Source organism: Eleutherodactylus coqui, chromosome 7 (assembly GCF_035609145.1).
Source record: "Eleutherodactylus coqui strain aEleCoq1 chromosome 7, aEleCoq1.hap1, whole genome shotgun sequence".
In the NCBI taxonomy this organism is placed as follows: domain Eukaryota; kingdom Metazoa; phylum Chordata; class Amphibia; order Anura; family Eleutherodactylidae; genus Eleutherodactylus; species Eleutherodactylus coqui.
The window spans coordinates 184,158,465-184,175,190 of NC_089843.1; the positions used below are offsets into that span (position 1 = coordinate 184,158,465).

A 16,726-nucleotide genomic window follows, 5' to 3' on the forward strand; every position below is an offset into this window, starting at 1 on the left:
TCGGTCGGAGAAAATCGCTTATAAAACTGCGATTCCAAAATAGGAAATGCATCGCAGTTTCACTGTGTGCGAAAAATCGCTCATGTGAATAAACACATTGAAATTAATGTACTATTAGCACGTAAGACTTCTGTCTATATCGCTAAGGAATGGAACTCGCCCGCATGAATGCCCCCTGACTCTACAGAAACAACCAATTAAAAGTTGCTGTAAACACACAGATGCAGCAGAGCCGACTTTGTCCCTTGAACTAAGATTTTTGCAACAATTCGATAGAGTTGTAGCAAGTACGAGGTAACACAGCTCTGCTGCATCTGTGCATCTGCAGGCTGCCAGCACAACCACCTGTTGCCTTCACTCAGTAGTGACGATCGTCGGGCAGGATGACACAGCACCGAGTACATTACCTGCCAGGAGCAGCAGCAGACAAGCCAGCAGGGGGGGCCCCGAACCCCACTTTCCATCCATGCTGTATTCAACAACACTCGGAGATCGATGAGAGCGGATCGGGCGATGTTCTGCACTAGACGATCGGCGGCTGTGTGTGCCACATGAGGAGTCCAGTATAGCGAGCTGTCATCTGCTGTCCATGCTTCCTTCTCCAGTCTATAGGGGAGCCGCCCGCACCTTCCACGCCTCCCGCAGCCACTGTACACAAGAGTGACAGTCCCCGCAGCGCCCTCTGCTGGACACAGCTCATAGTACAGCGCAGTTTACTGTAGGAGCTTGGCGGGTCTCCTTTAACCCCTTAACTACGTTTTTTACTGTACTTTTTGCCAAAAAATATGCAACGATGCTCTCTGGCCAATTGGTTTCATAACTTCAAAATGTTCTCTGTTGCCGGCTTCAAACAGACATATTTGTGTGTGGAATACACAGAGAATAGAAACAATGGTTTCAGTGGGTTTGTCCAAATGCCCATATTTTCGCGCATGCATTTCAGTCGCACAAAAAACAATAAAATCTGCAGTATCCTTCACCATATTTGCTCACTAAAGGTCCCTATAGAAATAAATTGGGGGTGTGCAAATATGCGTGCGTAATATGCAAGAAGATGTATGAATTACTGCGTCATTCTGTTGGAAAAAATCTGGAACTCATTAGACTAATTAGCCATTTCAAATGGTGCGTCTTTATGTCCCGCGCACAAATAAAAATGCGTCCTGCAGGCAGAAAAAGTATAGTAAAATATGTCGACATGTGTGCAAAAAAGCCTAATTCAGGGCTTAAACATAATACCGTGTTTGCGGAGCTTTGTGCAGCCGTGAATATCACGTACACAAAAAGGTGACAAAGCAAAGCCCTAGATTTCAATGGTTTCGCACTCACGGGCGTGATTCTTGTGCGAGGTTCCTACGGGCGGGAAAGGATAGGACTCGCCTGAACTTTTGAATATTTTTTTCTTGCGGTAATAGCGCAGAGTTTGAACAGTAAAAAAAAAAAGAACTTTTCACTGGTTCATGCGTAAATGCACTCTGTTGCAGCGAGCGTATGTGCGCATGCCCCTGCGTACTTAAGCCCTCATAGATACGGCGTGGGCAGTTGTGCTTACACTCATATGAGGCCAGCCTTCTCCATTGCAAATACGCAGGTAAATAGAACCCGCTGTGTATTCTTTTACACGACCAAAATGCGCACGTAAAATACATGAATATGAATGAAACCATCGAAATCAATAGGTTCTATATTCTGCGTATTGTGCGCTCAAGTATGCTCCTGTGAATTTGGCTCTTGTATATGAGTGTATGCGTATATACGCTAGCGAAAGCATGATGTATTTGTGCTGTGAATGGAGCGCTATCATGAGCTCTCGCGCATGTATCTGTGCATTCTGCTGTGCATTTTTGCACTGCCGGGCCCTTCACATCAGTGTGGGATACACCCGCGCCATTATTAAGCCAGCTGAGTAGTCTAATTAGTCCGTACTAGTAACGCGAGAGAATCCCGATAGTGGAAATGAAGCCATTGAAATCAATGGTTTCATTTCGTCGTGTTATGCAGCCATGATTTTTACGGGGCCGGGCTGGGACTAAAACATGCCAGTCTATTCAAGCTCTCAACACAGGAGGTCCAGATGCTTGACCAATTACAAAACGAATGCTCGCTGGTGGCCAGCCTGCTCACTAGGCCATCCCGATGCTTTTTGATTGGCTGACCTGACTTCTGCGGTACAGTCGTACTGTGAGGCTTGACTCTATCTCCCTATGTAACACTTTTCCCTCAGCATGGGGTCTCCCCCATACAGGGTCTTCCTCTCCGTGATACTGCCTCCATCCCGGGCCACCAGCTTACAAACTTATAACAGAAAAAAACTTACCTTCAACACAAAGTGTCAAAAATACAAAAATATCCACGCTCATAAGTTCCATATATAGTCATGGAGGGGAAGAGAATCAATCTCTAGAGGCCCCCTCCTTAAAGGAGCAGCTAAACCAATAAAAGGACGTAATAACAAAAGATTTAATGCATATAGCAAAAAAGGTAAAAATACGAGAAATGCAACGCGTTTCGGCGCCCCTCCGTTGCCTTTTTCAAGCACAACATATACTGCACACGCTGATTATAAATAGGTATAGCAATGCATTGCACATATACAAAAGGGAGGGGGGCTGAAGGGGGAGGGAATAAGTGCAGTACAATTAATACCTTCAAGAAATGCACAATATATGAAATATGCATTCAAGAATAGCGGCCAATCAAAAATGTCCATTTTACCTTTTTTTCACACTAAAAGGACAGATTTTGCTCCAGTGAGCATTTAGTTACACATTGAGGTGTCATTAATTTTCCTAGAATATGAGTTCCTGTCATCCATCGGGTCTTGCAAAAATTCCCTACATTTGATGCCAAAAATGCATTTTTCTGGACATTGCGCTGTTATAAGGGAAAATTGATACTTTTTATTAGCTGCTTTTCTTAAATGTATATTTGTGCACTTCTTGAAGGTATTCATTTTACTGTAATTATCCCCTCCCCCTTTGCCCCCCCCCTTGTATCCGTGCAATGCATTGCTACACCTATTGATACATCTTTTTATATAGAAATGTTTTCTTCTACTGAGGTTTAAACAGACGAACGTATGCATAAATGTGCTCGCTAGAAATTACTCCCTTTGGCCGCCTGCACACGGGCGGAAATCCCGCGGCGGGATTATCCGCGACTGAAAGCCTGCATAGAAGTGCATTACAATACGCACTTCTATGCAGACGGCCGCGGCCTGGCCGCGCGAAATGTCGCACGGCAAACAAACCGCGGCATGTCCTATTTCTGTGCGGGGCTCGCACAGCCTCGCACAGAAACGTCACTCACCGGCCGCCGTCTCCGGTCTGCGCATGCGCCGGCTGCCTGGCAGCCGGCACATGAAAGGGCCGGGGCCGCCAGGCGCGGGTGAGTACGCGCTCCTGCCTGCAGGCGCTGGGGTCGGGTCCCGCGGCGAGAATTCTCGCCGCCGGATCCGACCCGCCCGTCTGCAGGCGGCCTCTCTGTGGAATAGAATGGCTATTTAACGCCCAAGTAGGGACCGCTGTATTGTTTCCCTGCGTTTCATGCTGGGTAACTATCTCCCCCTCCCTTCTTTTAAGCTGCTATGGCAGTTTTCAGCATAACACAGAGAAAGCTAGGGCAAGGCCTATCTTCTCTCGCACGCAGAATTTGCACGTGAGAAACACGCTTGTGAAAATAAATCCGTTGGAATCAATGGCTTTAGTTCGTTTTACGGGCGTGAATTTCATGAGCGCAAAATCCTTCGCAAACATGTTCATCTGTTTACGCTCTGAGGGTGCTAATAGCAGTGAACTTTTTGCAGAGCCCACAAGGCAGGACATGTAGCTGAAGTGCTCCACAATATAGTGATTCGGTCCCCTCCGAATGATTTACCCCTAATATCTCCAAATTCACTGTTATGCTGGAGATAACTATTAACCCCTTCCAATCCACTGTCTGACGTCTAAAGACATTCTGATTTGAAGGCTGTACAGCTCCGATGTCAGAAGACGTCCGGCAGGGTATTCCTACTGTAGATTACTGGCTGCTCTGTTGTCAGGGGCCTTTCCAGCATTTGCCATACCGCAGTACTGGCTCTAGCCAGCAGATGGCACCATTGTATAATGGCAGAATGAGAAAGCCCCTTAGGAAACCCTGAATCCAATATTGGATTGCAAAGGGTTAATGTAGAAAATGACACAGCCTGTGATATAAGTGTTTATTACAGATGAATTCTTGCAGTATAGTGACCAAACAAATCTGTATCCAACCCAGCTTCTTTCCTAAAGTCCAATGACCGGCTACTCATAACAATGGACCCTCACAAATAATGGTGAACTTAAAAAATTATTGGGGCTCATCCTCAACATGGGAGTTAATGACCAACAAGCACTGCAGATGTCACCCCTGTATTCCCTGCTGTTACGCCCAGAAGTGGATATAGGGTGGGTTTACTCATAACTGATTTGGTGTGGATTTGGTCTTGGGTTTTATTGTGGATCTGAAACAGATTTCACCTTCTGAGGCCAGATTCACAATGATGAATCTCATGAGAGTTTGGTGCGTTGTAAGACTTATTACACTCTAACATATCTTTCGGTTTCTTTTCTCAGAACATAGAAGTTGTAAGCTGAAAAAGGAAACCCGGCTCCACTAACTGCCCTCTCATCAGGATGACACCTATTTGTTGTATGATTACTTAGCATTGCTTCTGTTTGCAGTTGGAAGTTTTGCTGTTTGAACAGTTAACAACTGAAGAATAGAACTGATGTACCTGAGTCACACAAGCTTATTCAAGACTCCTTGGAGAGATTTGCCTGAATACCGTATTACCTTGACAAAGGGTTTTATAGAAATATAGCGCAATCATTATAAAAAGTTCTATAACTTTCTAATACATTTTGGGTTTCAATTCTTCGCAATTTCTAATATGTTGGTTTGCTGTCAGTGACTGAGGACACTCTAGTTAACCCATTAAGGACGTATGGTCTGTTCACAGTACTTTCTTTTCCTCACATTTTGCATGTCCAGCAAGAAAACTCCTGACATACATGCGAAATGTGTCCTTAGGAATTCATGAGTCAGACCCCAATATTGGCATTAACCGCTTCACTGCTCTAGATCACCAGGCATGCTTACACAAACTTTGCTGCTGTAGACCACTAGGCATACAGACACTAAGGGTACTTTTAGACAAGCCGATTTATCATTTGAATTTGTGAATGACGTCATCGCTATCTCGTTACTTGTGTACTCTGTTTAGACAGGCAGATACATTGTTGGCTCGTTCAAATGAAAAATCGTGCAGTCTTTCACATTCGCTGTATAAGGGACTGAGCGAGCGCTGTTAAAGCAAGCGATAAGCAAGCCAACAATGGTTTTTATGCTGCATAAAATGAACGACGAATGAAAAGTGAACAATTATTGTTCATCGCTCAGTCGTTGGCTGTGTATAGACGGAATGAATATCATTCACTTTTGCTCATTTGAACATTTTTTTTTTAAAGATAATCGTTCTGTTTAACCATTTTACTGTCCGAGATCACACTTGGGATACTGACATTAACCCTCTTCTTTGCCCTAGACTGCCAAGGGTGCAGACAATAACCCTCACTACATAGAATACTAAAGATCTAAGCAGTTGGATAGTTCCATTCCGCAACGCAGGTCAAGCAATTGAGAGGCTCGGCAGCACTGATTCCATGCAAGTGATGGTTAAGAGAAGTTGTTACCCCAAAATGAACGTTTGCATCACGGCCTATGAAACCTTTGCTTTGCTCCTGGTTACCAACTAGTACTTACATTAAGAAAATTATTGTTTCTGAAAAACTTTTTTTTTGTTGTTTAAAAAAACCATTTTTATTAGAATTTCAAGAGAGAAATAACAGAACTTGAGAGGAAGAGGGCGGTAAGATGAGAAAGACAAAAGGGGTGGGAGGTGTATAATAGTATGGTGAGATCCAACACAGATCAAGAATAGACTAAGGCCATATTTACCCAGCCAATATTCTTGTGGGAGTATCAGGACTTGAACTTGGGAGCTCCTGTGTTCCAGGCAGCAGCTCTCCCTGTTGAGGTATCCAGCCCTCTGACCAGCCCTACTGCTCCACCCTGTTTTCCTGATTGATCATACTATATAACCTGGCCTAGTACCTCCCATCCTTGCGTGATTATTAAGCTCCTAGCCTGTAGTCAAGCTCCTCTTCTTCCTGTTCCTCCATCAAACTACTAACGACCACTTGTCTTAATGAATGTGTGTGAGCGCTTCTCATGCTCTGCCACTGCTGATGTCATTGACCCGCCCACTGAAAACGCCATTGAGGGTCCTACAACATATATAAAACACAGAGTCTGACCGACAGAAGAACAACACAGTTAGGGCTCTTGGAAGGGGAGGACAAAAATAACACAATGAGAATACAACTAAGCCGTTATTATCTCAGAAGACACAACTCAGGAGTCCTGACAGAACACACTGACCTTCCACCACCACAGAGATCCAGTGGGCTGAAGGACCTGTGGTGATGTCACTACTGTGGGAGAAGCCAAGCTGTGTGAGATGTGTGGGGTGTAGTAGAGCTGTGTGTGCATGTACCATGTAGCAGAGCTGTGTGGCGCCTTCCACCAACAGAACCACTGGTACTATAATTTCCTACACAACTCAGCAGTCCTGCCAGAACACACTGACCTACCACCACCACAGAGAACCGGTGGGCTGAAGGACCTGTGGTGATGTCACTGCTGTGGGAGGAGCCAAGCTGTGTTTGTGTTTTGTGGTAATCAAGCTACTTTGAGTGTGATGTGCCACAAGAAATACTGCTACTATAATGTCCTAATAATTACTAGTTTACAAATAGCTGCTTCTGTGTACCAACCTCTGGCTTTTCCTGACTACGCTACTGGCCCACATTGTTACAGCGAGTTTTGTGCATTATCAGACACACAAAAATAGATCCCATGGTTTGCAATGGGTTTAGTTACATGGGCGATTTTTTTTTTTGCAGCGATGCTGTGAGACAATAATATGTCCAATTGTCATGCAAGTCTTGCACGAGAATACAGCATGCAGATGTGCGGTCTCCCACACAGAACCTAAACTCCATGTCCGTGTTCTGTTGGATGCGAGTCGCGCCCAAGATTCTTGGGCGCAACTCACATGTATGTGAGAGGGTGAGACAGCCTCCAATATGTGTACATTGTTCTTGTTACTATAAATAGTCCACTACTGTGTGTTTTATTATTTGTCCACAAGAGGTCGCTGTTCTGCAGAAAAGATTTTGGTCAAGCTGTGAGAGGACAGGACCATGGTAGCCTGTGATTGGAGCACCCGTTGCCTGGTTACAGCGTGCGCACGGGAGGAGAGGAAATTAAAAAGCGTGCGTACACTGTGAGGGGACAGTTGGTCGAAAGAGCGATCTGAGTGGAGCTGCGGAAGAGGGATGGAGGTTGTATCCTGAAAGGACCAGAGCTGCAGCGGATTCAGATTTTGACCAGATGCCCGCTGGATGAGCGAAGACTTGCTGCCGGGGATGTTGCTGAACAACCAGAGCGAGGCTGGATATTGTGTGGACAATACTGGATGTCGCTGAGGAAGTGAGTAACGGCTCTCTGCGGTACCGCACACTTTTCTGGAGGAGCCCCTAATCCGTCTAGACTTTTTGGCTGATCATACAGCAGACTGGTCTACGTGCACACAAGACACCATATTTGGGCGCCAAGTAACTTGGGACTGCATTTTATCCTGTAGTTAGATTAGGTAGGGTTATGGACTGTGTCAGGCCATACTTCAGCGGGATCGGCATAGTGGCTGGCAGGCCACAACCAGCCGTCAGTAAGAAGCTTCTGGAAAACATTCACCTGGCTATATAGCCGCTGTTCTTTATACATGTTCCTTATTGTATTGGGTTTGGGGGGAATAGAGTCAGTGTTGGTAAGTCTGTAGGCTGTTGTGCTGCACCGACGGTACTCAGATCACTCTCCCTTTCCTTTGTTCCTTAGTAGCGGTATTAATAGGTAACAAGGGGCAGGATTACTTAGGCCTGCCCATTAGGTAAAAGCATAGTTTATTATAGTAGTGCCCTTTGGGGAGTACAGCGCTGTACAGCACAAGGGCCTCAGCCATCTGGCTGAGTGTATGTGAGTTTTGTTGGGTTACCTATTGTTTGTGGTCGCGTGGGCCACAGGGCTTTAGTAAAATTCGGTTTGCACCTGAACTAGTGTCAGAGTCGTTTTTTTTGTTTGTGACTTCGCTGTATCCTAGGAAGCCCACCCCGGTACACGGCTTACAACTTGGCGTAGTCGGCAGGATACAGCGACCGTTATGGACGGAAAAGCGGCGGGAATTAATCCAGTGGCGCCGGCCCAGGGTTTAGCTCAGGGTGCCCCAGCACTGCCATTACAGCCCCCGCCTGTCACTTTAGCCCACGTAGGATACTTGTCAGTTGGGGCATTAATGCAGCGACTCCCCAAATTCAACGGAAAAAACATGACGTTGCAGGACTGGGCCGAAAGGGTGCGGAGCGTGGTTAAAATGTGCAACCTGACCCCTGAGCTGCATGCGGAAATAGCATTGGGGGCTTTAGAGGGTGACGTAAGACGGACTGTAATGGTGCGGCCCGAGTTAGAGAGTGATACCTTAGACAAAATATTGTCCCTGCTGGAAGGAGCTCAAGGGGGACGCACCAAGGTAGCACAATTGCAAAGCCAGTTCTTCAATCGGTCACAGCGGGAGGACGAGACTTTGATGCAATATTCTAACGCCCTACAGGAGACATTGAATGAAGTGCAGCGGCGGGACCCAGAGGCTATGGGAGCCTTCCGAGGGGTGGACCGGCTATTACGCGACCAGTTCATAATAGGGTTATCCAATAAGTTCTTGCAGGACAAGATGCAAGAGATAGCCTGGGCAACGCCTGAACTGACGTTCTACCAAGTTTACCTGGCTGCAGTAGAGAGGGAAGAGGAGCCCGTGCCTGTGGCTGTGAAAGCAGTAAGTAGCACCGGAGTGACCAGAGGTCGATCGGGTCCGGAAAACTCGGAGTCCCTGAAGGATATAGTCCAGGCCCTGCGGACAGAGTTGAGAGAACTCCGAGTAGAAGTGTCCCATATGAAAGCGGGGTCACCTCGGGCTCCAGAAATGGTCCCACCACCCCACCTGGCTCCAAGGATAAGCCAGGTGCGTGGGCCTACCAACAGAGGTCCTTCTAGTGTTCGGAGATTGCGGAGACCCCTCTGCTAGTACTGCCGACAGTATGGCCATATCGCCAGAGAGTGCACGATGCAGGTGGAGCCCGAGCCGCCGTTAAAACTCCTGACCGCCGCAGTAACAGGGCGTCCTGCGGCGGTTCATCAAGGTCTAAGTCCTGTATGCGATGATCGCGATCTGTATGCTAACAGCCCTGTTATGGAAGCTGAGATGGAAGGCAAGAAAGTATGCTGCCTAGTTGATACTGGGTCGGAGTGCACCCTGATGCCTCTGGAGTTCTTTGAGAGACACTTCGGCCACATGATAGAGCCGGAAGATGGGAATGTCATCAGATTGACGGCTGCAAATAACGGGGAGATGGATGTACGAGGCATAGTCTGGATGCGGGTCCGCCTGTTTGAGCAGGATATTGGCAGGAAGGGGGTCGTACTGGTGGATCACCCCTCGAGGAAAGGGTTAGATGTAACGCTGGGAATGAACGTGCTGAGAGACCTAGACCAACATCTTTATGCCAAGGAAGGGCCTAAATACTGGCAGCGGGCCACCTCACATCGGCCGACTCAGAAGATTTTGCAGCATATGGTGAGGAGCTACAGTCTGCAAAAGAGCACCATGTCCGATAAGGCTATTGGGCGCGTGAAGGTACCACTGAGGGCCCCGTTGAAGATCCCTCCACAACGGGAACAAATCTTGATGCTGCCGGTAGGAGCTGGGAGGAAGCTGAATGGGCTGGAGGTTTTAATCGAGCCCGCCCCCCAAGGAGAAAGGTCAGCCCATCCCCTGGTAGCTCGGGCTCTTGCCACTGTTAAAGATGGATGTGTGCCAGTACGCTGCATCAATGTTTCGGACAGTGAGTTGACTGTTCCTGGAAATACCCTGTTGGCCGAAGTTTATGTGTCTGAGGGGGACATCCTTCGGCGGAGAGGCTTCACGCTACAGCCAGATAGAAGATCAGCCTGGACCTTTGCAGTAGAGGTCAAGCAAAGAGAGGCCCCGACGTCGGAGTGGAACGGTCGAGTGATTATGGCCCTGATGGGGGTGGATCTCCGGGCCCTGACTCTGGGGCAACAGACGCTTCTGGAGGAGACTCTGTGGGAATTCCAGGAGGCATTCTCGAGGCATGATGAGGACTTCGGGTGTGCTTCTGGTATCGAACACGAAATCCCTACCGACGATGCCGCGCCAATCAGGGAGCGGTACAGGCAGATCCCACCCAAGATTTACCAGGAAGTGAAAGAGATGATGGCCAGCATGTTGGAAACCCTGGTGATACAGGAGAGTCAGAGCCCTTTGGCTGCCCCAGTGGTCCTGGTGCGGAAGAAAGACAGGGGTCCTCGGTTCTGTGTAGACTACCGGAAGCTAAATGCACAGACCATTCGGGGTGCCTACCCTCGTCCGCGGATTGAAGAGTCGCTGTCCTCCGTAGGTCAAGTCAAGTTCTTTTCAACTCTCCACCTGGCCAGCGGGGATTGGCAAGTGGCCGTGGCCGAAAAGGACAAGGCAAAAACAGCCTTCATCCTACCTATGGGACTCAGCGGTTGATGGAGCATTGTCTGGGCGACCTCAACTTTGAGTCGGTATTGATCTACTTGGACGATGTGGTAGTGTTTGGGACCTCCTTTGAAGACCATCTTCAGAAGCTGCGACAGGTCCTAGGATGGCTGCGAGACCATGGGCTTAAAGTCAAGCCCAAAAAGTGCCAACTGTTCAAGCAGCAGATAGAGTACCTTGGGCATGTGGTTACCCCAGAGGGGGTTCAGCCGACTACCAGTAAGGTGGAGGCCGTCCAACAGTGGCCCCAACCAAAGACCCTACGGGAGGTGCAGGCTTTTCTGGGGTTGGCCGGGTATTACCGAAGGTTCATACCTAAGTTTGCTCACCTGGCTAGTCCGCTAAATGAGCTGCTGAGAGGCACGGCCGGAGGACCCAAGAATCGCCCCATTGAGTGGGGGTCACGGCAACAAGAGGCTTTCGAGGCAATAAAGAAGGTTCTAACCAGTGCCCCGATCCTGGCTTATGCACGGTTTGACACCCCATTCTTGTTGTACACTGACGGAAGCCTGCATGGTCCGCGGGCCGTGCTGTCTCAAATTCAAGATGGACGTGAAAGAGTGATTGCTTATGGCAGCCGGTCTTTAAGGGAGTCGGAGCGCAATCCCGACAACTATAGCTCTTTTAAGTTGGAACTTTTGGCACTGGTGTGGGCTATGACCGAAAAGTTTGCGGAGTACCTGACGGGTGCCGAAGTGACTGTAATGATGGACAATAACCCATTAGCGCACTTGGAGAACGCCAAGCTAGGGGCTCTTGAACAGAGATGGATGGCTCGCCTCTCCAAGTACCAATATCGTATCCGGTTCCGGTCGGGGAGAGAAAATGGCAACGCGGATGCGCTTTCCCAAGTTCCCGTAGGATTGCCGACCCAGAGTGGTGATGAGGAGCTAGAGGACATCGAAATCCCGGATCTCGGCAGGGCGCCCACTTTCCAGAACATAACACATTCAAGTGGGGTGGCTTCGGGAATGCCGATGGTGTTGGGAAAGACGTTAGCAGATTGGGAGAGAGTCGAAAACAGCTGCCCGGACCTAAAGAAAGTGAAGCAGTGGGTCCGGAGCAAAATATGGCCTCGGCCTAAAGAGCGGGCTAGCTTAACTCCAGAGGGTCAAAGGCTGCTAAGACAGTGGGATAAATTGAGCGTTGTCCAGGGGGTCCTGTGCAGGACCATATACCTACAGTCAGAGTTGCAGTACCAACAATAGATTGTCATTCCCATGTTGCTGGGGCCGGCGGCAGCCCGGGAGGCCCATGACAGGGGTGCCCATTTCGGGAGCGATAAGACATACAAATGGCTCCAGCGATTGGTGTATTGCCCTGACTTGGGAGACATGGTGACTGAGGCCTGTCTGAAGTGTCGGCCCTGTGGACTGAGTAAGGGTCCCGAGGAACAGGCTCCTATACAAACTATCAGTACATCTGCCCCCCTAGAGATTTTAATGATTGACTATGTGCAGATTGGGTACTCTACCTCAGGACATTCCTACTGTGTAGTCATAACAGACCATTTCACTAAATATGCGGTGGCCATACCCACCAGAGATCAAACGGCGGAATCGGCTGCAAAAGCAGTTTGTAAACATTTTATACAGGTGTTTGGGTGTCTACAGAGAATTCATTCCGATCAAGGGGCTTGTTTCCAGGGTACTCCGATGGGCGAGTTGTATCAGCTCTATGGGATTGAACGTTCCCGCACAACTCCATACCACCCCCAAGGAAATGGGGCGTCCGAACGCTTTAACCGCACCTTGATCCAGATGCTGCGAACTTTGGAGGATAGCCAAAAGGTTCGTTGGCTAGAGTATTTGCCTGAACTGATGTGGGCTTATAACAACAGGGTACACAACACCACGGGTTACTCTCCCCATATGCTGATGTTCGGGAGAGCAGGCCAGGAGATTGAGGATCTCCACATGCCCGACCCGATGGAGCCACCCCCGAGGAATACTACAGCATGGGTACAAGAACACCGCCGTCAGTTGAGAGCGGTGCACAGGGTTGTGGGAGAAAGCCTGAGGCAAGTGGTGCATCCAAACTCAAGACCAGTGCAGAGAGATGAGTTCACTCCGGGTGACCGAGTGTTAGTCAGGGTCAAGAGGCCATCTGGAAAGTTGGATGGGCGGTGGGAGGCAGTTCCATATATGGTGAAGCGAAGGGTAGATCCTGACATACCAGTTTATGAAATAGAGCGAGTAGGAACTGGGGGACCCTCGCGGAGTCTGCACCGTAATATGTTGAGACGTAACTTTGAAGAGGCCGCAGCTGAGAAGGAAGTGTCTACCCCCGCCATGAGTACTAGGGAACCTCCCTTAGAAGAGGAAAGCTGGGTCATCTCAGTCCCTATCCCGGCGGAGGTTCCAGTTGAGACAAATCCGACACCCAGGCAGGGAGCTACACAATCAGCAGTGCATCCTTCAGTGACTGTGCCCAACTCCCTTGACTCTATGACTCTGCGTAGGACGACTAGGTCCAACGCTGGCATACCTCCACTGCGCTATGCGCAGGACGAGTTTGTGTGGGGAAGGTTGCCGGGGGCGTCAACCTCTAGTGGGGTGGCATGTGAGGGGGTGAGACAGCCTCCAATATGTGTACATTGTTCTTGTTACTGTAAATAGTCCACTACTGTGTGTTTTATTATTTGTCCACAAGAGGTCGCTGTTCTGCAGAAAAGATTTTGGTCAAGCTGTGAGGTGACAGGACCATGGTAGCCTGCGATTGGAGCACCCATTGCCTGGTGACAGCATGTGTACGGGAAGAGAAAAAATAAAAAGTGTGTGTACACTGTGAGGGGACAGTTGGTCGAGGAAGCCATCTGAGTGGAGCTGCGGAAGACGGAAGGAGGTCGTATCCTGAAAGGACCGGAGCTGCAGCGGATTCAGATTTTGACCAGATGCCTGCTGGATGAGCGAAAACTTGCTGCCGGAGATGTTGCTGAACAACCAGAGCGAGACTGGATATTGTGTGGACAATACTGGATGCCGCTGAGGAAGTGAGTAACGGCTCTCTGCGGTACCGCAAACGTTTCTGGAGGAGCCCCTAATCCGTCTAGACTTTTTGGCTGATCATACAGCAGACCGGTCTACGTGCACGCAAGACACCATATTTTGGCGCCAAGTTACTTGGGACTGCGTTTTGGCCTATAGTTAGACTAGGTAGGGTTATGGACTGTGTCAGGCCACACTTCAGCGGGATCGGCATAGTGGCTGGCAGGCCACAACCAGCCGTCAGTAAGAAGCTTCTGGAAAACATTCACCTGGCTATATAGCCGCTGTTCTTTATACGCGTTCCATATTGTATTGGTCTAGGGGGATAGAGTCAGTGTTGTTAAGTCTGTAGGCTGTTGTGCTGCACCGCTGGTACTCATATCACTCTCCCTTTCCTTTGTTCCTTAGTAGCGGTATTAATAGGTAACAAGGGGCCGGTTTATTTAGGCCTGCCCATTAGGTAAAAGCATAGTCTATTATAGTAGCGCCCTTTTGGGAGTACAGCGCTGTACAGCACAAGGGCCTCAGCCATCTGGCTGAGTGTATGTGAGTTTTGTTGGGTTACCTATTGTTTGTGGTCACGTGGGCCACAGGGCTTTAGTAAAATTCGGTTTGCACCTGAACTAGTGTCAGAGTCGTTTTTCTTGTTTGTGACTTCGCTGTATCCTGGGGAGCCCACCCTGGTACACGGCTTACATGTAAATACAGCCTCAGCACGACAATACTAAATGTGATGTCCATGATATTCAAAAACTTTGTTATTGACCATAGACATACATGAAGCATTAAACATTGTGAGAAAAGAAGACAGCAAAATAATAAATATCAGTTCTCAAAATGGTATATTAGGAGGTATCCAGCTAATAGCTGTTGTACATTTAATAGATTATGAGGGCGAGTACTTTCCTAATGTTAGTGGGAAGGCCATCATTATTAGCATTGAGGAGGGTGGACTAAGGGTTTAATTGGATATTAGTTCCCAGCATGGAATTAATGAGTTGATTCATACTCTTCCAATAGGAAAGTACAGTTGGATAAAACCACCAAATGTGAGCCAAAGTTCCCACTTCTCCACAGCCACAAGGAAAGAAATTGAAAAAGGAAAGGATGTATTTTATGAGCCCTTCAAAAGTTAGATACCATCTTGTAAGGATCTTATAGGACACTTTTATTAGATGGATAATGAAATTAAAAGTCTTCATGGGAATCACTGAGAAAACATAATGATGTTATAGTCTTTTGGGGCTCACTTTGTGAAAAAAGCAGATTCTGCAGGTATTCAGTAAGCTGCCAGTGGTTTAGATAAATCAGTCTGTGTTGCTCCTACTTTATACCCCCGCACCGTTGCATAGTGGATTTTAAATTTGTGAAAATACTGTAGCTTCAGGTATGCTGGAATTCATGTTTATAGGGATGCTGAAGCCTTTGAGAAGCCTAATATAGTTCTCCCATTAACCCTCTAATGCTGTGGCCATTTTTTTTCTTCAGTTATTGTTTCTCCTCCCCTTTTCAACGTAGCTGTCTGATGCTTGCTTTGCGGGACGAGTTGTATATTTCAATGGCATTATGTAATGACTTCCACAGATGTAGCATCTTTTCAGAAATTCCCCAGTTATGATCAAAGGGCAACATTTATATTGGTTTTGCAGGCAGCGCCTGCCGTCAGTGTCAGGATACACTGTGGTCAGAGCTGAAGCCGCTGCTCCAACCCTTGTGTATTGGCCGGTGCTCGTGATTGCACGTTTGGGTCACATTAACTTTAATGAGAGCTGCACCTCTAATTACGAGCGGTACTGGTGTGCCTTGACGCCACCAGAAGCTAGGGGTTTGACAGGAGGAACGCCCCTCTCACAGCACAGCTCTGAGGATGCAGAGAGCAACGTGCCGTGATTTCTGACAGGGATGGAGGGTTAGTCTAAGGGTAAGTGTAACAGTTAGCATGGCGTTTATAATATAAGGCTAACTGTTACACTTACCCCTCACTCTAACCCTCGATCCCTGCCACAAATTGCCGCACGGTGCCATTACCCTGCCGGACCGCTTCTCCGCTGACAGCCCCCCACCCCCTGCACATCCACTGCGGCTCCCGCTGTCACTGGCCCTGTGACCAAAGCAACCGGGAGCGCTGTGATTGCCATCGCCGCTGGTTTCTGGTGTCCCCATGTTGCACTCCCCCTGCACCACCACTCGCAGCTCTAGCTGCCGCTTCCCCTGAAAGCAGTGCTGGCCGCTCACCTCCCGCCTCCAGCTCTGAGTGTTCCCCAGAGGCTGCTGTCCAATACCCAACCATGCTGCAGTCAGCTTTCGCTCCAAGCAGTCCTGGGCGCTCACCTCCCTGCTCCTGTGCTAACTGTTCCCCGGAGGATTCTGTGCACCGGTGTTACCCAGCTCCTGGCCAGGGTGCACGCACATTCAGCAGTCATGACTTCAGCGCTGTTGGAGATTAATGTGCCGTCCTCCGCTACTGAGTGCTCATCTCCGCTGCTCGTCACTGTGACGCTGCAGTGACTGAAGCGTTCCCCCCTAGAAGAAAGAGAGTCCCAGCAGCACTTGTAGTACACCACCCTTGGGGTTGGATCAGTTTAAGTGGATGTAACAGCCTCACCAGAGCCAGACCACCTCTGTCAGAAATCTTCAATCAATAAAGAATGTGGCAGCATCCATAGGTGTAGAAATAGTAACAAATTTATTCCCCCATAGTAACAAATAGCGACGTTTCGGTCAGCAATTAGACCTTTGTCAAGCATACCTGAATACATAACAGGCAGTGTTTAACCCCTTCCCGCTGCAGGGCGTAAGTTTACGTCCTGGCAGCCTGGTACTTCCCGCAACAGGACGTACACTTACGTCCTGGAGATAGCGCGGGATCACTGGTACCAGTAAAAACTACAGCTCGTCTCGCAAAAAATAAGCCCTCATAGAGCACCGTACATCGAAAAATAAAAAAGTTACAGGACTTTGAATGTAGCAATTTAGAATAGAAAAAAGATTTCCAAAAAAA

General features: G+C 48.4%; 1 protein-coding gene across 1 annotated transcript in view; it reads right to left on the minus strand.

Annotated features, from left to right (window-relative positions):
• Nucleotides 1-639, minus strand: part of PARM1 (prostate androgen-regulated mucin-like protein 1) — a 112,343-nt gene extending 111,704 nt beyond the window's left edge. The window contains exon 1 of the mRNA XM_066574079.1: nucleotides 408-639. Coding sequence (XP_066430176.1) covers nucleotides 408-468 — 61 coding nt within the window. The 5' untranslated portion in view covers nucleotides 469-639. The remainder of the gene's footprint in view (nucleotides 1-407) is intronic.
• Nucleotides 640-16,726: the final 16,087 nt, after the last annotated feature.